This window comes from Hydra viridissima, unplaced genomic scaffold, assembly GCF_058129835.1.
Source record: "Hydra viridissima isolate aposymbiotic clone 2 unplaced genomic scaffold, HvirCarnegie_v1 scaffold_1, whole genome shotgun sequence".
Taxonomy (NCBI): Eukaryota; Metazoa; Cnidaria; class Hydrozoa; order Anthoathecata; family Hydridae; genus Hydra; species Hydra viridissima.
The window spans coordinates 8,450,892-8,475,201 of record NW_028324300.1 but is presented as its reverse complement, the minus strand read 5'-3'; the positions used below and the strand labels follow the sequence as shown (position 1 = coordinate 8,475,201).

Here is a 24,310-nt window from a genome sequence, read left to right as displayed (position 1 = left end):
AATACGAATAAATTCTTTGAAAACACGTCTTAAGGTATTTTATCATCCAGCAAACTCGGATCAATACTTTTGATTGCAGCAACAGAAAATATTTTGACCATCCCATTTTTTCATTCCTCAATCACAAGAGCCTTTGCTCGAGCAAGTATTTTTACAGTTTTAAGATCGTCTGTACGAGAACTTTCTCGTGAAAAACTGCTCGTAAGCTGTAAATACGTCAATGGCAAATGCTTTTAGCAAAGCCTCCTTTATTCTGTTTAAAATTTTCTTCATCAGTTTTTGTTAGCTGTTATAATGCGAATGCACCATCAGTGAGACGGAAAGGAACCCCACGTGCCAGATTGGTTACACAAATTATTTTGCATACCAGTTCAACCTTTTTCAGCCATTCTTCAACCAGTGGCGGGCTGTCCATTAGGTTAACTAGGCTGCAGCTTAAGGGCCCGTGATTATAGGGGGGCTGTGTACACTTGGCCCCATGACATACTCGTATGTCTATCATTTGTAATCAGTCAGTCAGGTTCAAGCTTTGATCATATGCAATAATCATGCGAACATAATCTTGTTCCTAAGTTGTGGGGCCCCCTGGCGACTTTAGGCGGCTCTTGTGGCCCAGGCCCCCGGGTAAGTTTCCCCTCTATCTAGAATTCTAAACAGTCCTGGCTGTAATTAATTATACGGTTCAGATCTAAGTACAACACTGAGCTCACTGACAAGGAGTGATGTCATGTCCGGGATTTTGCAGTGCATGTTAAACACTGTGGCCGCTGAAAACTTGAAATAGAAGCACACACAGAAGTATTGTCAAAAACTGTTAAGCTCGCGGAGATGTTTGGGATGCAACGTTCAGTAACAGTTATAGAACAAATGCCTCTTGATGCTCAAAGTACTGCTGTGCCCAAGGCAACTTCTCATTCTTAAGATGTTTGAATATAGAAAATGACGATGACAACGAAACAGAAAGTAAGTTTGGCGATAATGGGCCTAATCAGTTTGTTGATGCATTAGAGTTAGACGCCGTGACTGATGCAACTGCTGATTATAAATCTGACGTTTATAAAGTGGATCAATATCCAATTGATATTGCTTTGTGGCCAACAGCAGTTACAGATAAGGATCGGCAAGCACGATATTGCTCGAATACATTTTTTGCGATTGTGCACGAGCTTACCTCAACAGAATTTAATCAATCGTGGCTATGCTACTCGCCTTCCACGGGGAAAGCATACTATTTCCATCGCAAGTTATTTTCAACGCAGAAAAATACTTTTTGTGGTGAGGGGTTTAATGACTGGAAGAATGGCTTAGTCACTATCTGTGCGCATGAAAAATCTTCAGCCCACATAGCTGCCGCTCAGAGCACCAGGAATCTTTCAATGGCTGCAGCTTGTATTGATGAAAACATTGTCAAACAATTCAATGCGGAATGACAATATTTCAGATTGGTGCTCGAACGTGTCGTTGAAGTAATCAAGTTTTTGGCGGTTTAGCATTTCGTGGCCACGATGAGTTATTGGGATCTGCTCATAACGGTAATTTTTTGGGTATTCTGGAGCTCATTGTCAAATTTGATCCTTTCTTAAATGCACACTTAGAAAAGCACATATCGATGCAGCAGCATTAATGGTCAGTTTCTTATTTGTCTTCAAAGATTTGCAACGAAATCATAAATGTGATGGGCCAGCAACTAATAGACACTATTGTCCACCAAATTAACCGTGCTAAGTACAACTCAGTATCTATAGATAGCACGCTAGATGCATGCGAGGTTGACCGATTAACTTGCATTGTTAGATAGATATCTATATACCTGAAGACAGTTGCGTACCCGTTGAGCGTTTCCTCAAGTTTCTTGACATGAGTGGGCACACTGCGAGTGAGATCTCAACAAACCTTTTGACATTTTTAGAAAAATTGGGTATTGACACTACACACTGTCACCATATGATAATGCCGGTAACATGTCTGGAACTTACCATGGTGTTCAGGCAATAATAAAGGCACGGAATTTATATGCTGAATACATCCCGTACTTTGCACACACATTGAACTTGGCAGGAAATGAAGGAAAAAACTGCATTCCACAAAGATCATCGTTCTTTGACATTATTCAAAAACTTTACACGTTTATGAATGCTTCAACGTATCGCTGGTCTAGATTAACTGATGACTGGTTAAAGATAACCTGGAATCAACACCCGTTTTGAAGAGTCTTAATGAAACTAGATGGTAATCTAGAGCAGAGGCAGCAAAGGCTTTGCAGTTGGGTTATTGTGAAATGAAAAATGTTTTGGAGAATATTAGAGACGATGGCTGTGAACAAGCAGACACAAGACGCGAAGCAGACGGTTTAGTTAAGAAGCTGGATCAACTTGATTTTGGAATTTTGACTGAACTCTGGCCGACCATTATGGATCGCTTCAAGGATACGTCTACTATGCTACAAGCCGCAGATTTGGACCCTGTCAGTTTGATACAATCACTAACTGAATACATCCGCAGTTTAAGAAGTGAGTTTGAGTTGTTTAAACGTAAAAGGAAGGAGCTTACTGGCAATGATGTATACAACGAGGAAAGTGCACGTAAACGCGTTAGAAGTACTTGAATTAATTTTCATGAAGGTAACAAAGAGGAAGTTAGCTTGTCACTATGGGAGCATTTTAGAATAATCGTTTTCCTACAAATCATAGACAGCATCATGGCTGCTATGCAGAAGCGTCTTATTACGTATTTAGGTGTTCGAGATAAATTCTCCTTCCTACACAATATAGTTGATCTCCCTGACTCCTGTCTGCGTATAGCCTGCAGCAAGTTGGTTCGTGCGTATTTAGCGGATCTGGAACCTTTACTAAGTGAAGAAATGATTCAGTTCAAGTATTTCTGAGGTAGTTTAACACAGGATGGCACGTTTCTACGTGTGAAGAAGAAAGGCGCCAACTACAGTACTGAATTACAGTATTACAGCGTTGCGTTCTCCCTGGGTGTCTGCGAAACGTTTCCTAACGTCAATGTTAAATTCCGGATATGCCTGACTCTAATAGTTGCCAATTGCTCAAGTGAGCGATCATTCTTGGTAGTGTTGTGACCAAAACTAAAAATTGTAACTAACTTAACTAAAAACACCGTAACTAAATTTAGTCGACTAACTTTTTAGTCTAACTAAATTTAGTCGACTAAATTTTTGATTTACGAAAAATATATTATAATAGGCTTGTCCGAGAAGAATAATAAAGAAGTAATAATAGGCTTGTCCGAGAAGAAGGTAAAAGCTTCCGGATTGACCGACTTGCGCGTCGCCGGAGTTGAGAGTGACGACGAGCCTTCTGCCGGCTGCAACGCTGGGCATGGAATCTGCATTTGCAAAATTTCTGTAAAAGGAGATGGTTGTGGTGGATCCGATGGTGGAGTTGGATTGTAGCAGCAGTCCAGTCGATGTGTTGTTGAACGAGGATATGTTTGATCCGTTCCACGAAGACAAATAAAAATCTTCCAATCCAGACGAGGAAAAGATGCATTTGCTGTCACCGTCATATCCAGAAAAAGTAGTGTAATTTTTTGTATTATAAGGTGTCCAAGGACTGAGAACGGTTCCGTTTCCTGGAGGTAAATTTCCGTCGTACAATCTGACTCTCGATTCCCACCAGCTTCCAGAAGCGCCGATGACATGCATCCTGATGTATTTTAGAAAAACTCCATTTCCTTTTCCATTTGTGTCTAGCAAAACATATTCGTTTCCGTAAGTGGTGTTTAAATATCTGAACGTCCTGCAGTAAAGTTTGAAAAGAGGGATGGAGGCAGGAATGGAAGTAAGAGTGGAAATGAAAGGTTGAATCCAGTAAGTGATGGAAGAGGTATTTTTGTTGACCAATTGGATGCTGATGTTTGTCCTGAACGGCATGTCAAGAGTAAAATATCCTCCTAACGAAGTGTTGCCTAAAACGTTGCATCCTTGCAAAGAATTGGCATTAAAAGGTCCGCCGATGGAAGAAAAAAGCAAGTCGCAAGCAAGTCCAGTGTTGTCCACTCCTATTCCTTCCGTGGTTTCTGAATAATTTCCAACGTTAATTTCGCCATCTGTAAATATTCGAATGAAAACATTTCCAGGAAAGTTTCCATTGAGAGCAAACCATAACCTTCTCAGAACACCAGGTCCGTCCGAGTAAGTGAAAACTGTTGTCGTGGCGGCTGATGCCACCGTTTGCAATTTTAATCCTAAGGACGAAAAGCTTGAATTTGGAACAAGTCCTAAAAAGTTGGATTTTTGTAACAAAACGTCTGCGTAACTTTTTGTCGCGGCGTCTTGCGCATTTGATGGATTAAGCACATTGATCAATTTATGGGAATTCAAATCCAAGTCCGCTGTGCCAACTGAAGTTCCTCCTCCTGTCGAATGCGTGTCCACGTAATTATTTGTGGCGGCGTCGTGTGAGTTGGCTGGTTCTGCCAAATTAATGATTTTTTGAGAGTTAAAATCAATGTCTGCAGTAATGGTGCTAGACCCGTCTGTTTTAATATAAATGTTGCTTGTTGAGTCTGCTACTGCAAGATTGTCGAAATAAGCGCTGAATTCGTTTCTGTTGAATTTGTCAATCATTTTTTAAATGGGTAAAAATTTTTTTTTAAATTCAATTTGCAATCACCAAAGGGTGTTGACGACATCTTGAAAGCTGTTTCCCTCTTCACATTTTTTCAAGACGTAAAACACAAGTGACCGCAATAAGACGTGTCTCCAAATTGGACCCTTTCGCTGTTGTAAATGATAGGGCTTTTTAAATAGTCGACGAGCTCGACGAGAGGGGGTTGAGCGTTAGAGTCAAAGCAGAACTTTGCGTCTCCGTCTTTGTACCAGCACACCCAATGAAATCCTCAAGTGCTCAAATCCCCCGTGTTGATAATTCCGCATTCTTTTTTTCTCGGTTTTTTTGGCAATATGTCTCTGACAAAAGCTCCTCGAAAGTTTTTTATTTTTAGTTTTTTTGCTGCTTCCATCAATTGAAAATTGGTCAAAGCCTCGTTCGGTAAAATAACTCCTTCCACATTGATCATTTTGTTGTTCATTTTTTTTGTTTATTTTTTAAATTTGTTAATTTTTTTTGTCACTTACCTTTTTTTCCCTTTTTTTTAATTGACTTCCTCATTTTTTTTATCACTTACCTTTTGTTCCTTTTCTTTTAATTTGTAGTGTCCATAAGCCAACGTGTGTTTCCCATCTTCCAAAATGATTCTTTTATCATCGTCGGAGCTGAGAGAGATTTTGTTGATTTCCTCCGAGTACATGTCGTGTTTATCGGATCGGATGACGTTCATTTTGTTTACTTATTCTTTTTTGGTTTCGAGAAATTTTTTGAATTGTTCGTGGGTGATGTATTTTTCGACTTTTTTGACACATTTGCTTTTTTTGTGCTCTTTTTCATTTATTTTGTAAGAGTACAATTTTGACCGGAGACCGACAAACTCTTCAATCTGTTTTCCTCCGGTTTCGTCTTTGAACATCCCAATGACCTTTTTGTTTAAACCAACTTTGAACCCAACGCTTTGAATGGCCGGATGGTTTTTGTCAAAATCGCTCGTGTCGAATTTGCTTTCCACATCGTTTGAAATGTCTTTAAACCAATCGTCTGTTTCTATTTCATAAACCAGCGAGTCCGTGTCCGTCATCAACAATTTTGCTTTCCCTGGAAATTTTTTTCTAATGTAATTGTAGTGGAATTCGAACATTAAAGTTTTGCTCAAATCCAAAATGCACATTCCCAAATAAATTGGTTTGTTGTAAAAAATATTTGTTCTTTTCGTGTGAACGGCAACCAAGTTTTTATCGAAAATTGTGTGCCGGTCGTAATTTGGTTTTGCCGATAATTTTATTGCATCTTCTTTTTTTGTCACCAGTCTCACGTCCACTCTCTTTTCAATGTTTTCCATTGTTTTTCCAAACACCGAATTGTTCATCAGCTTGAAAAATTCCTTCTCAAATTCGATAGTGACTTTTGTTCTCAATTCGGTGTTTAGGTCAATGTATGGTTTCATCCAAACCCGTTGCTCAAATTTTATTCCACGATGAATTTTGGTGATAACTAGTCCCAATCGTTCGTACAATTTTAGGTTTTCGCAGTGAATGACATAATTCTTTTTGTCGTTTAAATTTGGAACTAGTTTGTCCACTTTTCCAATTTTCATTCTTTCCGGTGCCAAAGGGTAATCGTTGTGGAACCAATGCACGGAACCAATCTCCAATCGGGCAGTTCGTCTTCTTTCATCCATTCGAAACCGTGTTTGGGAAGAGATTTGCTCATTGCCCATCCGTACAAGTTGTTGGCGTCCAAATATATGATAAATTTAGATGGTTGGCTTGGATCGTACGAGTCGCCCATGTATTTGTTGTTCGATTTTGCATACCGGTTGGAGATCATGCTGATTCCTCCACGGGTTCCTTTTTGGATGATGCGAAGCATGTCTGGGTCACTCAACAATTCCAATTCTATTTTTGTCATTTTCAAACAAGCGTCCCAAGCTAACCCGGGAGACGTGTAATACCAAGCGGGATCGAGCTTGTAATTTTTAATGCAAACGTCCCTAAAATTTTCAAAGACATCTGCCAGAATCAAAACATCCGACGCGTTGTACAAATCGTGATAATCTCTGAACGTTTTGCATTGAAACACGTTCCAAACCTTTTGCGCACGCGCGTAATTTACATCGCTTATTTCCTCGTGGTTGAGTTTTGAGAAAAACGCTTCTTTTGGAGGCAATTGCGTTTCTTGAAATTTATCGAATGTGTCAACCCAATCGTAAGGGTAAACGCCTTTTTTACAAAGCAAATCAAGTTTTTCTCCTTCATAATATTTTGCTAGGTTTTTGAACTGTTCCGGCTTTAAATTTTTAGACAAAGCATCCAAACCGAAGGAAAGGAATTTAAAACTGTCGATGAATCTCAATTCAATTTTTTTTTCTTTGGTTTTTCCGTCTTTCCCAATGTACTCTCCCACTTTGATTTTTTTCGAGAAGCTAATGTATTTTTCCTCGTTGCATGGAATGCAAGTTATTTCTCCTCCCAATTTTTTGATAAACAAATGGCTGTCGTAACCAGACAAATTGTGAAAAACGACAGGAACGAATTTTGGATTTTTGTATTTTAAATTGCATTCGTTGTGGGCCGCTCCTCGATATTTTCCAGTAAAATGGCAGTGATCGCGCACTTTTTCTTTATCGAGAATTTTTTCTTCGCAAATGTGACAAACTGTTGGGGATTTAAAATTATTTTCATCGTCCTTTGTGAAGACCATATTTTTTTTCAAGTTTTTTCCAAAAATTTCTTTTATTTCTTTTTCCAAACTTTCGACAAAAAATTGGGCTACGTCTTGGTTCTCGTTTGACGATTCGGAAATAAATATTTCGCTTTCATAAACGGTTTCATCAAAACATTTTATGTAAAATGAAAAAGAACTTGGAACGTGCCTTTGAAACTTTTTGGTGTAAGACTGGTCTGGATTTTGTTCGCATGAATCTATCGGTTTGACAAAACTTTCAAAATCCGCGTAAACAATAAATGGGATCCTCATCAAGTTACCTAGGCTATTAAATTTTATAAATGTTTTTTTGGAGGAAGGACCATTCGGATCGAGTCATGCTCGTTGCAATAAAACGAATGTTTTGAAAGATCCTCCTTGCTTTTCATCCCCTGCAAGCAATTTCTACAAAAATATTTTTTTCTGTTTTTTTTGGATGCTTGGGATGAAATGAGTGAACTCAGATTTTTTATCAGACAATAATAATTTGTTTTTTCGTCTGAAATAAGCAACAAATCTATTTCATGCTTTCTGTTCAAACATTTCGATATTTGCAAAGGGTAAATGGATTTATTTTCGTATCCGAAAACGTTGATGCTGATTTCTGGATTATTTTTTTCAAATTTTTTGATTTGATCGAGTTTGACAGGAAATTCAATCCCTTCCCACTTTAAACTTTTCGATTTTTCAATCAAGTCTTTGTCAATTCTTTCTCCATGTTTTTCTTTCATGTTCGTCGCTCTGGTGACGCTCCACTTGAAACATTCGTTGTCTTCGTTTTCCATGTTCATGATTGCTTTTTTGCCTGCCAGAAAATCGTCGAGAGGGATATACGATCAACCTCCGATGGGCTTGTAATCAATTAAATTAATTTCCATTTTCAAGATGGCGGACACTGTGCAATTCGATCCCATTTTGTTGTATTTGTCCATGTTTTCCAGGATTTCATCTTTCGCTTTTTCGTAATATTCTCCCAAATCCGTTGACTCCAAAATAATCCCAGATTTTGACAAAAAAGGTACAATTCGATGCACTTCCTCTCCCGTAGTAATGCTAACGCTCTCCATATCGCAAGTCAAAACAAGGATCGCTTTTTTTTTTTATTTTCTTGAAGAATTTTTATCGCTCCGTCTTTTGCCAAATCTAAAAAGGTAGAGGCGTCCTTTTGGTTTCCTTTGACTTGATGCGAAAATTGTTTTGCAACATGCTTCAACGCGTGATCGGTCAATCAAAAATCAATTTGAGGTTTTCCGAACACGAGCGATTTGAGAGACGATATTCTTTTTTTTAATTCTCTTTTTTTATTTTTCAATCTTTTTTTTACCGGCTCTGGAACGTACGGATCAACGAACTCAAGCACGCTGTTGAAACTGTTGACGACTGCATTTTTCACAGCCGTCGTAAACCTTGAAAAAATTCCAGGAGTCATCGCAGGAGGCAAATCTGGAACAGGAGCGTCAACGATATAACGCGACGGTTCTTGAACAGATGTCAACGCAACGACAGGATTTTGCAAATGGGCTGGTTTTTGAGGAAGAGCTGGTTTCCACATGATAGGTCTTGGTGGAATTGTTGATGGTTTCGGAGCGATGACAGGTTTTTGGATAATTTGACGCGGAGCTATCGAACTAGGATCAGGACGCGGAGCAGGAACCGGTCTCGCGTTTTTTATTGCTTCAACGAGATCAGCCTTTCGCATCTTTGAATATTTTTTCAATTTTTGGGCTTTGGCGATTTCTCGCAATTCTTTGACAGTTTTGTTTTCCATTTTTTTATTGCCAAGAAAATTATTTAACTCAAAATCAATTTTTTTGGTTTTTCCATTTTTTCGCATTTTGTTTTCCATTTTATTATGCCAAGAAAAAAGTTTTTTTTAATTCAATTTTTTTCTTTTTTTTTCCGAGAATTTTTTTCAATTCTTTTTTTCCGAGAATTGAAATTTTTTTCGGGACTTTTTTTTATTTTTTAGGACTTGGAGTTTTTTTTCTGTTTTCGAGTTTTTCAGAATTTAAAATTTCAATCTTTATTCCATTTTCCACTTTTCCATCTCGACGCTCCAAATATCTCTAGCCATGACCCGTCTCTTTCATCGCATTGTAAAGGGATCCGTATTCAACCACCTCCCCGGTTTCGATGTTGGTCGTTTTCACAGAAACAGGTTTTTTTCGAATTGAACCAAGCCTCTCGTATTTTGGATCGATCGTTTTTTTTGAATTTTCCGTTTTCGCATTTTCTGTTTTTATTTCTTTTTTCGGTCGACCCACCGGCTTGTATTCTTTTGCACTTTCCAAAAGCAAATCTTTGCTTACGAGATTGTTCTCAACCGCAATCATCAGCAAAGTCAATAAATTGTTTGAGGTTTTTGTGACTCCCTTTTCTCTCAGCAAATTTTTTAGATAATTTTTTGTTAGTCTCATGTTTTATTTTTAAAAAGAAAAAAAATTTTTTAAATCATTTTTTTGTCAAGAATCTCATGACGGTCTTTTTAACCTAATAAACAGCGTTCATGTTGGTTCCGTCTGAAACAAATTTGATCAATTTGTCTGAAATGATAACTGCGAAAATAACGGTGCTGTCGGGTACTGCCGTTCGGAATTTTAGGTTGACAACCTTTGCTTTTTTTGTTTCGGAAACAACTCTTTCCTTTTGCTTGCTGATGTCGACAAAAAACAACGGATACAAATTTTTATATTCAAGCAGAGACAAACCTGATTGGCAAACAAGCTCGTTTGTGCCGTAATATTTTTCGTCAAACAAGAACGCATCGGAATAAGACATAACAATTTTCTTTTCTCCAAAATTCAAATCGTAATTGTAATTTGGATATTTTATCCCATTGACGGTGACGAAATAATTGCTTACATCGCAATGATCGAATACGACTGGATTTGCGGTTTGGCTGGAAGGTTTGTTTGTTTGAAGGCCGAACACAATAAATCTCGGAACGCTTGTGTCCGTGATCCTTCCAAGAGTCCAGGTGAATTCTGTGAGACCAGCGGGAACGGCTTGTCGTTCGACTTTGTTTGGTTTGTAAGCCACTGGAACGGAAATTTTCTTTGCCATTAAATTCAAAAATTCGGATTTTTTCAAAACATCAAGTTCAAGTCTAGGCATGAAAAGTCGGAATTTTTTGATGTCGATCATTCCTGCAGCAACAGTTCCAGCTCTGTAAATAGCGTCATTGTATTCTTTTTTTTGTAAAGGTTAATGTATGCCTAAATCCATAAACGACTTTGCTGTAAGTTTTGCAAAAAGCAAATATGTGCTTTAAAGGTATCCTAAAAGAAAATGCACCAATGGAAGTGGTGTCTGCAAACAAATGGTCTCGCCTGACAACGAACCCCGCGTTTCCAGTGACGTTTGATGTGTCTTTATACCACATTTGCTTCAAACCATCCGTAATCTGAAAACCGAAAGGATATTTCAATAATCCAAGCATGGTTGTTCCCTGACCTGGGTACATGACTCTCTCCACTTGTCCCGATAAGTCGTAAGTAACGTCGCTGAACAAATACATGATGGCGTTGTTTACCATAGCAATTTGATTGCTGCTGCGTAAGCGGTTCCGTCTGCTTTTTTCAGAACCCCTTCGACGAGAATATAAGCCTCAGACGGAAGTGTCAGCACAGACTGACAATCAGTCTCAAAAACGATTGATCCTGAAGAATTTAAATCAAGATTTGTTGGAAGGTACTCGAAACAATCAACTTTTTCAATGCCGGTGTCGTACTCAGGCATTTCATCAATTCTTAATCTGTCGGTGTTTATCATTTTTTAAAATGAGAAAAAAAATCTTTATGTCATTTTTAATTCGTCAAAAAAATCACGCAATCAAAAGCCCGCTCCCCATTTTGACCAGATCTTGGATTCTGGAAGCGTTCTTTTTTGTCATTTTCTTTTTTACTTGAATGGACGAACCAAACATTTTTTAATGCAGTTCTTCCATCGGATTAATAGATGCATACTGATTCACTTTTGCCGCTTCGTTCAAAATCGTGCTGGGCAATTGGTTTGGATTCACCGTCCCTGTCTTGGCGTAAACTTTTTCAATCAATTTTTTTCCTTTATCGATGGCAACGTCTTTAACAGTTGATATGGCCGAAGAGGCTAATTCTCTCCCAGCAGATTTGGCGGCGGTGATCGCTTTTCTTCCAATTTCGCTTTCTGCTGCCTTTCTCAATAAATGAAGAGACGATCTCGATGCGTTTGAAGCCATCATTCTCCTCAAAAAATTTTTAAACGTGTCCGCGATTCCTCCTCCTCCGACAACGTTCTTTTTTATATATCTTCTGTTGTTCACAATTAGCATTTTTTTTAATTGAGAAAATATTTTTTTAATTCGTCAGCGAATCTGGATTCATGTAATTTAAATCCCCCGTGTTTCATAATTCGATGTATTTTTGAATCGATCGGTATTCCTCTTTGTTTATTTCCCCCTGCCTCAAAAGCTCGTCACAAATGGCGACAGCTTCGTTTCTCGATGCGATATTTCCAGCATGGCCAGCGGCGATGCTCAAGCTAAGTCTTTGCGCAAGCGCATTCGGATCACTTGGAAGAATGATCACTCCGCGACCTTTTATTCCCCTCGTTTTTGCGTAATTTCTTTCCCAAAATTTTGAAACAATCGTTTCCCACTTTTCACTTCTCGAGGCTTTTGGTATGTTTGGTTTCCCTTCTCTCTCCATTGCATGCGTTTCGACCAGTATTTTTTCATAATTTTTCAAGTCCTCGTCTGTTACCTTTGTTTTATCAGGCTTGGATCTTGTGATCAACTCCCAAAAACCTATCGTCCCATTGTACTTTTCTCCATCAATAATGATATCGTTATTATCGATAAAAATTTCTTTGTTTCCAATAAACATTTTTCCGCGTTCTTTTGCGTGAATTCCAAAAACTCTGTCTGCAGAAAATTTTTTGGCTGCGTATTTTGACAAATATTCCAATGCTGTATTTCCAACATCCATTTTTCCAAAAGTTTTTTCAGCACTTTTTGAACTTTCTGGATAAGTTAAAGCCAGTGGACTGTTTCCAACCTCTTTGTATGCGATGCTCTTTAGCTCGTTTTTCACTTTTTCGTTGCTTTCGATGAGCGGTTTAAAAAACTTGGACATATCAGTCTGATAATTTGCATCTGAAATGTTCGCGTTTAGGCTCTCATTGTAAATCTTTTCCTTGTTGGCTATATAATTTATTAAAATTTCATCTATTTTTTCGGGTCTTTTATTCTAAAGAAGGACATTTTTTAAATACTTAGAAAAAAAACTTAAACAAAAACGAAAACTCGTTTGTGTTTTTTTGTTTATTCGCCTTTTTTAAAAAGGTTGTTAAATGCTTGAATGGCTTCTTCTCTTCCTTTTTGGATCAGCGACTCTTTGGCCAATTCGTCAATGCTGCTTTTTGTTTTTGTTCGGATTTCTTCGGTCATGGTTTTAAATTTTTGAAGCTCGGTGAGAATTAATTCGTACTCGGAATCGCTCACAAATCCGTCCATGAGCGATTTTGAAATGTGATCGCTAATCGTGTTCAATTTTGACTTGGAAAGAACTTTTAATTTTTCGTGCTTTTCAGCCTTCAACATCATTTTTTTGTTTTGTTGATTTCCGAAAGTGGACAAAGCGCCCATTCCAACAGCAATCCCCTCGCACGCAATCGAAACTGGAGTGACAACGACGGTTGACAAAAGTGCAATGCCTGTAATTCCCAAACCATTGCACACCGTTTACAATCCGTCGTCTGCGAAACGAATAATTTTTGCAGCTCGATGGTACTTTTTGCTCAAAGCCATTCTTTTCACTTTTTCATCCTCCATTTCTTTTTGGATCTCGCTTATTTTTTGAAGCCGGTAAATATGACCTCCATCGGATGGTGCCGTTGGAAGAACTGGATAAATTTTTTCAGTGTTTTTTATTATCTCCATCTTTTTAACAAATACAGATTTTTTTAATTCGAATCTATGTGATTTATTTTGCAAAGCTTTTCTCCTTTTTTGACTATGACTCATGGATGCTGTTGTTGTTCACATCCAAAATGATTTCGTCCACAGACTCTGAAAAAATAGCATCGTTTTTGTAAAAGTTCAATTGATCGCTGATTTTGTTCATCAAAGTGACGACAGCAATTCCTTTGTCCAAATTCAATCCAACGGACAACGATATTGTCGTATGAGAAAGAGCAGCAAATTTAATGTCTTTCTGAGCAAAAACCTCATGCTGTCCGTTAACGTTATAATAAGTGGGATGTTCCAACTTTTTTTTTACAACAATAATGTTTTTCGGATTTTTTTTTTCCAACTCTTTGATTCTCTCCTCCAAATGTTCCAAATAAAAATTAAAATTTTGATTCTCTGCTAAGACAACATTTTTAAAAAACTTGTGAGGGGCATGCATTTTTAATATGAAAAGAAAATGTTTTGAATCATTTTATTTTCAATTTTTTCGTGTTTTCACATTTCTTCTTTACCCATGACGCCTTTGATCTAAGCTCCATTTTACAACAAAAATTCTACCACTTTAACACTACCGTTTTTTTTAGCAATCTTCAACGGCGTGTTACTGTATTTATCTAACGCGTTGACGTCGGCTCCGTTTTGCAACAAAAATTTAACAATTTTAACATTATTGTTTTCAGATGCCAAGTGCAGCGGCGTTCGATTATCTTCATTTTTTGCGTTGACGTTGGCTCCTTTTTGCAACAACAATTCAGCTATACCAACGTTACCTCTTCGAGAAGTCCAATGCAGCGGCGAACATTTTTTTTCATTTAGCGCATTCACATCGGCTCCTTTTTGCAACAGCAATTGAACAATTTTAAGTTTCTCGCTTTCTGATGCAACGTGTAACGGTGTCCAATTGTATTTATTTTTCGCATTTGCATCGGCTCCGTTTTACAACAGCAATTCTACAATACCAATATGATGGTTTCGAGATGCTGAGTGCAACGGTGTATCATTGTAATCATTTTTTGCGTTGACGTCGGCTCCGTTTTGCAACAGCGATTCTACAACGTCAATGTGACCTTTTTTTGACGCCAAATGCAACGGTGTCCATTTTTTATCGTTTTGCGCGTTTACATCGGCTCCGTTTTGCAATTGTGTCTCATTTTTTGCAATAACCTCTTCGGGAATTCTATACTGCATTTTTAATATGAAAAGAAATTTTTTTTAACTCATTTTATTTTCTTTTTTTTTTCTTAGTGTTTTTACATTTCTTCTTCAGATTCCGTTTCTTCATCAGATTCTGTTTCTTCAGATTCCGTTTCTCTCAAATCCAAATCACCCATGAGACTGTTGAAGTCGGCTCCTTTTTTCAACAAACATTTAACAACTTCGACATGACCTTTATAATATTCCATGTACAAAGGCGTTCTATTTTCTCTATCTCGCGCGTTGACATCGGCTCCTTTTTGCAACAATAATTCGACCATTTTAATTTGAGCGTTTTTTGATGCTACATGCAAAGGCGTTCTATTTTCTCTATCTCGCGCGTTAACATAGTCTCCTTTTTGCAACAATAATTCGACAAGACTAATTTGATCGTAATAAGTTGCTATGTACAAAGGCGTTCGATTTTCTCTATCTCGCGCATCAATTTCAGCTCCTTTTTGCAACAGGAATTGGACAACTTCAATGTAGCCGTTTTGAGACGCAAAGTGAATAGGAGTCCGTTTGTTATCATCTCGCGCGTTGACATCGGCTCCTTTTTGCAACAATAATTCAACAACTTCAATGTAACCGTTTTGAGATGCCGAGTGCAACGGTGTCCATTTTTTTTCATTTTGCTCATTTTTTGCAATGACTACTTCGGGAATTCTATGCATTTTTTGTATGAAAAGAAAATTTTTTAACTCATTTTATTTTCAATTTTTTTTTCTTAGTGTTTACACATTTATTCGTCATATTCCATTTCTCCCAAATCCAAATCGCCACCCATGATGCTTTGAACTGAAGGTGCATTTTTTGCAATGACCACTTCGGGAATTCTAACCTGAATGGACTCGATCTGCGCTCCGACAAAAACACCTTCAATTTTCAAAGAGGCGACGGCGTAGCACTTTTGTCGAACATATTCCAAAGGATTCACTTTTACAAACTCTTTCGTTTTCTTTTTGAAAAACAAAGAAGAAACTTCAATGTTTTTTTCGTTTTTCTTTGTAAACAACTTTCCGAAAAAAATGGGCGCTGCGTTTGGATTATCGGATTTGTTTTTAAAAATGGACAAATCCTCCGTTGTTATTTTTTTCGTTCTTCCTCCTTTTTTCAAAGTGGGAATCATTTCCTTGACTTTCTCGCGAAGAAATTTTGATATTTTTTCAGTCGCCTCGATAAACTTTTTTTCTTTTTCGTTCATTCCGTTTTTTTCGTTGAAACCTAGAAAGGACATGGAATATCCCTCCAGTTTGTTCGTTCCAAAACTATAATTTTCAAACAAACCCAAAGAAAACAAAACGGGGGTTCTTAAAATAAAAGGACCTTTTCCTGAGTGATACTCATAAAAAAGCGGAATCTTTTGGTACTGAATTGGTTTGGTTGCGGAATAAATTTCTCCAACCGATAATTTGCTCTCGTCAAAATTTTCAATCGTAACAAAATTCATCTTTTTTAAAAAGAAAAGAAAATTTTTTTTATATCATTTTTTCAAACGGATCAATTCTTTATTATCCACCCATGAGTTAAACGAGTCTGGATATCCTTTCCATTTAACCAGTGATTTGCTTTTTGTTCTGCGAATTATTTTTTCAATTCTGAATATTTCTTGATGCGTCTTTTGCATTTCCTGTTCGTAAAAAGTTCCTTGAATTTATTCACCGTTGGCGTCATCGATTTTATACGTGGGTGGATCCGTTCGTTGAATTTTTGACACGCTAAAAACCTCCTCTGTCCATCTAGGCGTGTACCCTTTTTCAAAATTGGCCTTCTTTTTTGTTATCCTCACTTTGTCTCCCATTAAAAATTTCGGTTCTGGTCTTTCTTTTTGCATCTTTCCATTCAGGTTCATCCAGACCATATTTTTATTCTTTTCCTCGCTGGCTTCAATTGGAGTCATTTTTATGGAAGAGTGTTTTGTGCTGTTGTAATTTTTTACCATTTCATCCAAAACGTCAATGTATTTATTTGTGCTGTTGGCTGAAAAATATTTAAACATTTTTTCTTTCATCGTTCTGTTCCATCGCTCAACAACACAGCTTTTTTCCTCGTTTTCAGTGGAATATAATTGAACACCCAACGCTTTCACGTGCTTGTTGTAAAATTCTTTTCCTTTGTCCACCCACATTTTTACACATTTTCTTTCGTTAAATATCTTTTTCAACGCTTCAGCCACTTCAAGACCCGTTTTGCTTTTTAACGGAACGATCCATCCATACTTTGAAAACTCGTCGATCACCATAAGCAAATATTTTACGCCATTGTTAAATTTTGAAAACGTTTGCATGTCAACCAAATCGACAGCCCATATTTCATCAATGTCGTTCACAAACACTTTTCTTTTTTTAAAATGGCGAATGACCGGTTTGTGAAGCTCCTCTGCAAGCTGATCCGTCCATTTTAAACTTGAAAAAAAATTTTTTTTTTTCAGAGACACCCAGTCCAAATTTGATTTTGGCTTTAATGATGAACGTGATAATTTTTCTTTGGTTTATTTCTTCTTGAGTTGGGTTTGGAATGGAGTTCAACTCTTCAAGCAACATTTGATCCGCCAAAATTCTTCTTTTAACGTCTTTAAAATATTTATAAGCCAAATCGTGGTGGTACGCTGCATTGTCCACTCGATTAACCGGCTTGCTATCCTTAAGAGGCATGTCATTGGAATCCAACCTCTTTTCTAAAATGGTTCCCGGTCCTGCAAAGTTCATCCCTGGAAGGTGCATTTCTCCTGCAAATTTTGCCCACGGAAGCTTCACTTTGCTCGACAGCTTATTAATCGATTCCACCAAGTCTCCTCCTTTTGTCGTCAAAACATTTTTAAAAAATACAACCAAGTCTCCCAAATTTGCCAACAAAAAATTGTTCAACAATTTAACCAAGTCTCCTCCTTTTAAAGTTGAAAAATTGTTGATCTATTGAACCAAGTCTCCTCCTTTTGCCGTCGAAGAAGCAAACGTGCATTTTGTAGATCCACAAACGACGCAAGTCCCTTTGAGCATATTTCGATTATTTTTTGAGACTTCGTTTCTCAAATTTGTCGTTTCTGTTTTCCTTTTACATTTGACGCAGTACATTTTTTTTATTTTAAATAAATATTTTTAAATTAAAAAAATGGAAGTAACTGATTTGTCGTGGAATATTGGGAAAAACAAAAGGAACAACAAGGAGCTTTTACCAAGAAGCATTTGAGGAATCATCGTCGGAAAATCAGGTTATGGAAAAACAACTTTGCTTCTAAATTTACTGTTAAAACCTGGATGGTTAGATTATAACCATTTGCAAGTTTTTGGAAAATCTCTTTTCCAACCCGAGTACAAAATACTGAAAAGTTCGTTCGAGAAAAATTTGTCAAAAAAGATTATTCTCGATTTGTTCAAGGTACAAAAAGAAATTGAAAAATAAAATTTAAACCTTGAATGCGTCATTGATGACATTTCAATAAAAAAATGTTCTGAAAACGAGGACATGGAGTGTCAATTTTTTTAAACGGCTGACGATGTTCCTGAACCTAAAGATCTTGATTCAACAAAAAACAATTTAATGATCTTTGACGATTTGCAATTGACCAAACAAAACAAGTGTGAAAAATATTATATCAGAGGAAGACACTCGAACGTCGACTGCTTTTACCTCGCTCAAAATTATTTTATGCTCCCCCGACAAACCATCCGAGAAAACACCAATTTTATTTGTCTGTTTCCTCAAGATTCAAAAAATGTAGACCATATTTATCGAGACCACGTTTCGAGCGACATGAAAAAAGAAGAATTCAAAAAAATTTTGCAATATTGCTGGTCTGAACCTCACGGATTTGCTGTTATCGATTTGTCGTCAAAAAAAAACGAGGGAAAATACCGAAGCGGACTTGACAATTTTTATTTTCCGAAAGAAACCATTTAAAAAATGTCAGGCATAATCATCGACGTGGATGGAAATTCCAACATAATAATAACAGAATTTTATGACAAAATCGTTTTTGAAAAAGGGAAAAATTATGAGATGGCTTTTCTCGGCCTTAAGACGTACGACAACTTTCCAAACATCACCAGCAAAAACAATTCTTTCTGGTACAGCATGACCAACGGTGTCAATTGGGAAAACGTCGTCATTCCAGAAGGAAGCTACGACATTATCGACACCAACAATTATTTGCAAAAAACCGTCTCAAACACAATCAAAAATTATGCGTCTCAAAGTGCAAGCTACGTCACAGCAAATAAAATCAGCTACTCACCAGAAAACATCAAGATTGGATCCAATTCAAACACTTTAAAATCAACCATCAAACTTGGCTTAAATTATTTGATGGACTTGAACGTTGAAAACAGCATCGCCTCCCTTTTGGGATTTACAAAAAGACAATTGGACTCCAATTCAGAATACGAGTCCGACGACATTGTCAGAATTACGAGCGTCAACACAATCAGAATCGTCAACAACGTCATCGGGTCGGCGTACATCAACGGCTCGCAATTAAATTGCATTTATTCCTTTTATCCAAACGTGGGTCCTGGTTTTAAAATCATCGAAAGACCCACCCATTTAATTTACCTCCCTCTCAAAGTACCAGAAATTTCCACGATGGTCACACGCATCATCGATCAAAACGGAAATTTAATGGACTTTCGCGGTGAGGACATCACGATCCGTTATCACATTAGAGAAGTGAAATAAATATTTTTTCCGGTATTTAAAAAAATGAGCAAATATGTTAGCGTCAAATTAAATGTGTCTCAGGGGCAAATCGAAAAAATAAAAAAATCAATGATGGAAGGCAAACCCGTGAGCATCCGGATTTCAAGAGACGATTTTAACGGAAACGACGTTTTACTTGTAACAGAAAGTCAATATCGAAAAATTGTGGACGCTCACCATCGAGGAGTTGGAGTCACCATAAAAATGAGCAAAACTCAAGTGGAACGCAACGCAAAAGTAAAAGGAGGATTTATTGGAGCTCATTTACCTTTATTGGGAATGCTTGCGACTCGAGCTGCCCCAGTTGGTGCTAATGGCTTATTGGGCGGGGTTGCCTCTTCTATTGGATCCACTGTGATCGACAAAATTGCTGGAAGGGGTGTTGTTTACTTGATCAAAAATGGTCAAGGAATAAAGTTGAAGATTGTAAATGGAAACGCATTGTTTTTAACACCTTTTATCAAAGGAAGCTCACTCAATGGAAGATCATTCAAAGATGGATTTTACGTCAAAACCGAAAGAGGGTACGAACCCATCGGACGTTGAATACTTTTAGGACCAAACTCCCCATTTAAAGACGTCCCTTTATTAAATTTATTTTTGTGAAAAAAATTTTGAGTTAAATAATTTTTCTTGGCATAATAAAATGAACCAAAAAACTAGAATCTTGAGAAATGAGGATGGAAAAATTAGAAGTTTAAAAACACTTGACCAAATTGAATATCTAATGAGCAAAGGATTAGGATGGCGCGAAATTGAAATGTACAAATTAATTCTCGAAGAAAAACAAGAACAAGAACAAGATCAAAGAAAAAAAAAATTTTTAGGTCAAGATTTAAATACCTTTACAAAAATTAAATTTTTTTCATTACGCGTTATATCACGTCATGAAAAAATTAAATTTTTTTTTTCGTCAGAGAATTTTTTTCTCACAGAAAAATTTTCACCCCGCGATTTATCAAAAATAATGGTTTTCTCCCAAAAAAATTTTCACCTAGCGATTATACAAAAGTTTCATAACGATGATGAAAAATCATTTTGTCCCAGAACTCTCCTTTTCTAGTAGTGGTGATACTAAGGTCCGTATAAAAATGTTTTTAAATTCGCTTCCGTATTTATTTTATGAGAGAGGAGTTCACGATACTTCCTGTATAATTTATTATTGACTCAGCAGCTTCTTCACCCAATACTTCTAAGGGAACAGGCGAATGCAACAGGATTCCAGCAGCGTGTGCTTATACTTTTTGCATTTAAAATGGAATAACAAACCAAGAACCATACAAATCAAGAAATGTTTTTTAAGTCTCTATGCAATATGAGTCCAAATTGATTTCCTGCTGACAGTTAATCGTGATCAACACATTTTTGAATCGAACAATCAGGTCTTCTGCTTCATCTAAAACCACTTCTTTGAATCGGAGAAAACTCATCGATAAATATTTTTGTACGTGATAAATAATTGAAAAGAAAAGAACAGCTTTTCTACCTGCGGTTTAAAGTGTGCAAGTATTGCACGCCATGTTTTTATCTGGAACTAAAAAAAAAACCGAATTGTGACCGTAAGGTTTTCTCAAAAACATGCACCATATGATATTTTTTAACCTAATATTAGAAATATACAATTTATCCATAAAAATATTGCTGTGTAACTTTTTATATATGAAAAGTTATCTTAAAAATCTCGAAAAAGTGAAAAAATGAGAAACCGAATTTTTGGCTGGAGTTACGTTATAGATTCGATTGTGACGTATATCTCAGTTAAACTATTCTAAACTATTTTTAAATGTCCAACAAAAAGATGAAATTTAAGATCTTTTCTTCTTAAATTTCGATTTAACGAAGGATTTTGAAAGACAAGCCAAAAAGATGATTAATAAAAACTGCATTTAACTTTGGTTCTAACGACGTAAATATCCGGGGAATGTTTTATTCTTTACCGTACAAATCCTTTTATTAAAAAAGTCTTTAAGAGTTTGCTTTACAATTTTTTTAGAAATTTTTATTTTATCACTAAATATCTCCAAAACGGTATAGAACATTAATATTTAAAACAAAAAGTTTAACTTCGGACTCGTAAGCTGTCAGTGATGTAGCTACCCATGTAGCAAGCAATATTGGCGCGATATTGGTGTCAATATTGGCACAATATTGGAAAACATATTGGCCCAATATAACAATGTGAACATTTTAATGATATTGGCCTATATTGTTTTCGTGATATTGGTCCAATAATAATTTTATATATTGGCGCAATATTTAAATGTAACATCGGCGCAATATTGGTGGTAATATTGGCGCAATATAAAAATGTGAACATTTTAACGATATCGGCCTACATTGTTTACGTGATATATGGCCAATAATAATTTTATATATTGGCACAATAGACCAATTTTACAAAGAGTATATATATATACTTTTTGTAAAATTGGTCTAATCTTAATTTTTTTAGCGATTTTAGCGTTATTAGCGAAATATTGGTCTTTATACGGGGTGAACATTAGATAATATATTATAAATATAGGTTAACATCGTTAAAATGTTTGCGTTTTATTGTATTATATTATTTACTTTACAGAGTATATATACTTTAAATTGTATAATGGGAGCAGATATTTTAATTATTATAATTAAATATATTATTTTATGGTCAACTTATATCTAGACCAATTTTTTCTTATATAAAAAATCAAGATTATACAAATTTCACGAAAACTGAATGAAATTTGTTTTCTGCAAATAATAAAAAAACTTTAATGAACTGAATAAAAAGTAATATAATATAAAACAAGTAATATGTATATAAATAAAAATATAAAATACTATATTTTAGAATGTTTTATTTATTTCAGAGAAAGTGTTATCCATGGATTGTGAATTTTCATTTCGAAAATCGTCTTTTTCGTGTCGCCGTTTACGACCTCCATCTCGATCACTGGATTGTGCTAAAAAGCTACCAATACGCACTTTTATTGACTTCTCGTTTGAGTCCGGGTATTTTCTTGTTACCGCAGCTACAAATACAAAAAAAATATAAATACAAGCACTCAAATTTTGTTTCATATTCAAACTGATACAATTTTAATCACTAATGTGATTAGTACTATATATGGTGATTACAAAATTAATTATTTGTAATAATATATATATATATATATATATATATATATATATATATATATATATATATATATATATATATATATATATATATATATATATATATATATATATATATATATATATATATATATATATATATATATTAATATTTAGTATATATATATTAATATTTAGTAATTAACATAACATTTCACTAAATTTAATCCCATTATGCTTTACCAATTACGACCTGGCAGGATGTAAGTGCAGCAAAGGACTTTTTCCCTTTTTTGCCATAGGTTGAATATAACAATGAGGTTTTTGGGGAGAGCAGCTTTCCCATGATAGCACTTGTCATTTTTTTAAAATCTTCTCCTCCTACAGCTGTTAAATAGTTTATCTAAATAAACTAAATAACTTATAAAGCTCCAATTTTTTTTACGAAATTGGACTAAATTGCAATCTATATACCAAAGATTCTAAGTTATCCTTATCTTGAAGTTTATGTTCCAAGATCACTAGTTCCTCCTCAGTTTGAATCGGCAAACAATTCCATTCTAGAAATGGAATTGTGTTCTGTGTCACAGAAACTGCATGAAGCAAATTAGAATTCAAAAGCTTCTCTATATTACTCATCTTTAAGTTGATTTTCTTTATGTCATACTGGATGCTTGTTAAAAGCTCGAAATTCTTTTTTTCAAACACTATAATTCAAATTAGTAAATTATGATTATAATTTCCAAGAAACATAAATAAAACTTTATTTTATTGAACATTATAAAAAATACTTAAAAACTTGTCAAGTATCAGCAAAACAAAAATAAATGACAAATTAAATCACCAGCAAATCTTTTCTCAATAGCAGCGATAGATGTTGATAAATTATTTTCATCTCTAATAACTGACTGAGATGAAAAGAGTGGAATTTCTGTTTGGTTGAATAAGTAATCTTCATTATCTTGCTCTTCATCAGTGCTTACTGAACGCTTTTTTTTTTTAGATAGAAATCCAAGTTGCTTTTCTCTAGATTTTTTTAATGGAGCTTCGTCTAGGCTATCTTCATTTGTTTCGGCATTTGAAGTATATGTCAGTATTTCAACTTTCTGAAAGGCTGCTTCATAACTGTCTGTAAAAAATATGAAATATAATCATTTCATTTACTACCTTTGATACTTAAATTATAGGATTAAGTCTTTAATACATTAAATAGATTTAGTACTTAATCCAAAAAACTTACAATTATTTCTTTCATTTAGTACTTAATCTTAATCTTACTATAATCCAAAAAACATATAGATATTTGTTTCTTTTATAAAATTATTTTTTTAAATTGTTATTTAAAAACTCTCAGTACATTTGTTCTCAGTACATTTGTTCTCACATACATTTTTGTTTACCTTAATCAAAAGAAATTTTATTTAAATAAAAAATAAATCAAGCTTTAAGAAACACAAGAAATATTCAACTTTTTGATCACCAATCTACTACTGCTAACCCTAAACTCACTAATTTTTTATATAAGACAACCAATACCGGTTTCATAAAGAATACGTATATTCAGCTGCTTCCAGCTCCTGTTTGGTGTTATATTATCTTGCACTGCTTTAATTATCCTTGATGATGATTGAAGGTTGCTCGGCCAGTAAGTAATATGGTTGTTTATCAGCCAAGATGAGCATATAATCTCCATAGCACATACTCCATGTTTTTTTTCTTCTATAAACTCTACAACAACAAATTTTTTGAACTGTTTTGACACAGCAAATTCATCATTATTTGCCATTAAATAATTTTGACAATTTGACACCTCTAAATAATTGAAGTAAAATATTTGAATTAAGTCATAAAAATGTTTCGTAGATAAATATTTAATAAGTATATATATATATATATATATATATATATATATATATATATATATATATATATATATAAAAAGAAAAAGTTGAAATATCTTGATATAATATTAAATTTTTATTGAAATTGTCCTACTACTACTACAAAAATCATTGAATTTTAAATCAATTGGGAATTTTGTTGTATACACAGTGCCAATGAGTTATCTAACACCCTGATATATATATATATA

The 24,310-nt window shown here is 35.3% G+C and overlaps 4 protein-coding genes and 1 pseudogene across 4 annotated transcripts in view; 1 reads left to right on the top strand and 4 right to left on the bottom strand.

The window, feature by feature from the left end:
• Positions 1-2,268: 2,268 nt before the first annotated feature.
• Positions 2,269-24,310, top strand: part of LOC149893208 (uncharacterized) — a 37,078-nt gene continuing 15,036 nt past the window's right edge. Inside the window, exon 1 of the mRNA XM_090095338.1 lies at positions 2,269-4,870. Within this exon, the coding sequence (XP_089951464.1) occupies positions 2,279-2,605 (327 nt within the window). The 5' untranslated portion in view covers positions 2,269-2,278 and the 3' untranslated portion in view covers positions 2,606-4,870. The remainder of the gene's footprint in view (positions 4,871-24,310) is intronic.
• On the bottom strand, positions 5,417-7,958 carry LOC149893212 (uncharacterized). Its single transcript, XM_090095327.1, has one exon. The coding sequence runs from the start codon at positions 7,554-7,556 to the stop codon at positions 6,171-6,173; it is 1,386 nt and encodes a 461-aa protein (XP_089951453.1). The 5' UTR covers positions 7,557-7,958; the 3' UTR covers positions 5,417-6,170.
• LOC149893211 (uncharacterized) lies at positions 11,666-12,394 on the bottom strand. The gene has a single exon (XM_090093963.1). It carries the CDS (start codon positions 12,392-12,394, stop codon positions 11,666-11,668), a length of 729 nt encoding a protein of 242 aa, XP_089950089.1.
• On the bottom strand, positions 13,771-15,098 carry LOC149893210 (uncharacterized; annotated as a pseudogene).
• LOC149893209 (uncharacterized) lies at positions 21,945-24,075 on the bottom strand. Its single transcript, XM_090076796.1, has 5 exons — positions 23,755-24,075; positions 23,063-23,347; positions 22,693-22,925; positions 22,462-22,621; positions 21,945-22,133 (listed from the first exon to the last, which is right to left on the bottom strand). Exons 1-5 carry the CDS (start codon positions 24,002-24,004, stop codon positions 21,949-21,951), a joined length of 1,113 nt encoding a protein of 370 aa, XP_089932922.1. The 5' UTR covers positions 24,005-24,075; the 3' UTR covers positions 21,945-21,948.

Bases quoted from the DNA above. Each gene is read 5' to 3' on its own strand.
- LOC149893212 (XM_090095327.1), bottom strand. From the start codon at position 7,556: ATGAGGATCCCATTTATTGTTTACGCGGATTTTGAAAGTTTTGTCAAA.
- LOC149893209 (XM_090076796.1), bottom strand. From the start codon at position 24,004: ATGGCAAATAATGATGAATTTGCTGTGTCAAAACAGTTCAAAAAATTT. The intron at 23,348-23,754 runs GTATTGGTTGTC...TATTTTTTACAG, and splicing joins ACGTATTCTTTATGAAACCG to ACAGTTATGAAGCAGCCTTT. The intron at 22,622-22,692 runs GTATATAGATTG...TAGTTTATTTAG, and splicing joins AGGATAACTTAGAATCTTTG to ATAAACTATTTAACAGCTGT.
- LOC149893211 (XM_090093963.1), bottom strand. From the start codon at position 12,394: ATGTCCAAGTTTTTTAAACCGCTCATCGAAAGCAACGAAAAAGTGAAA.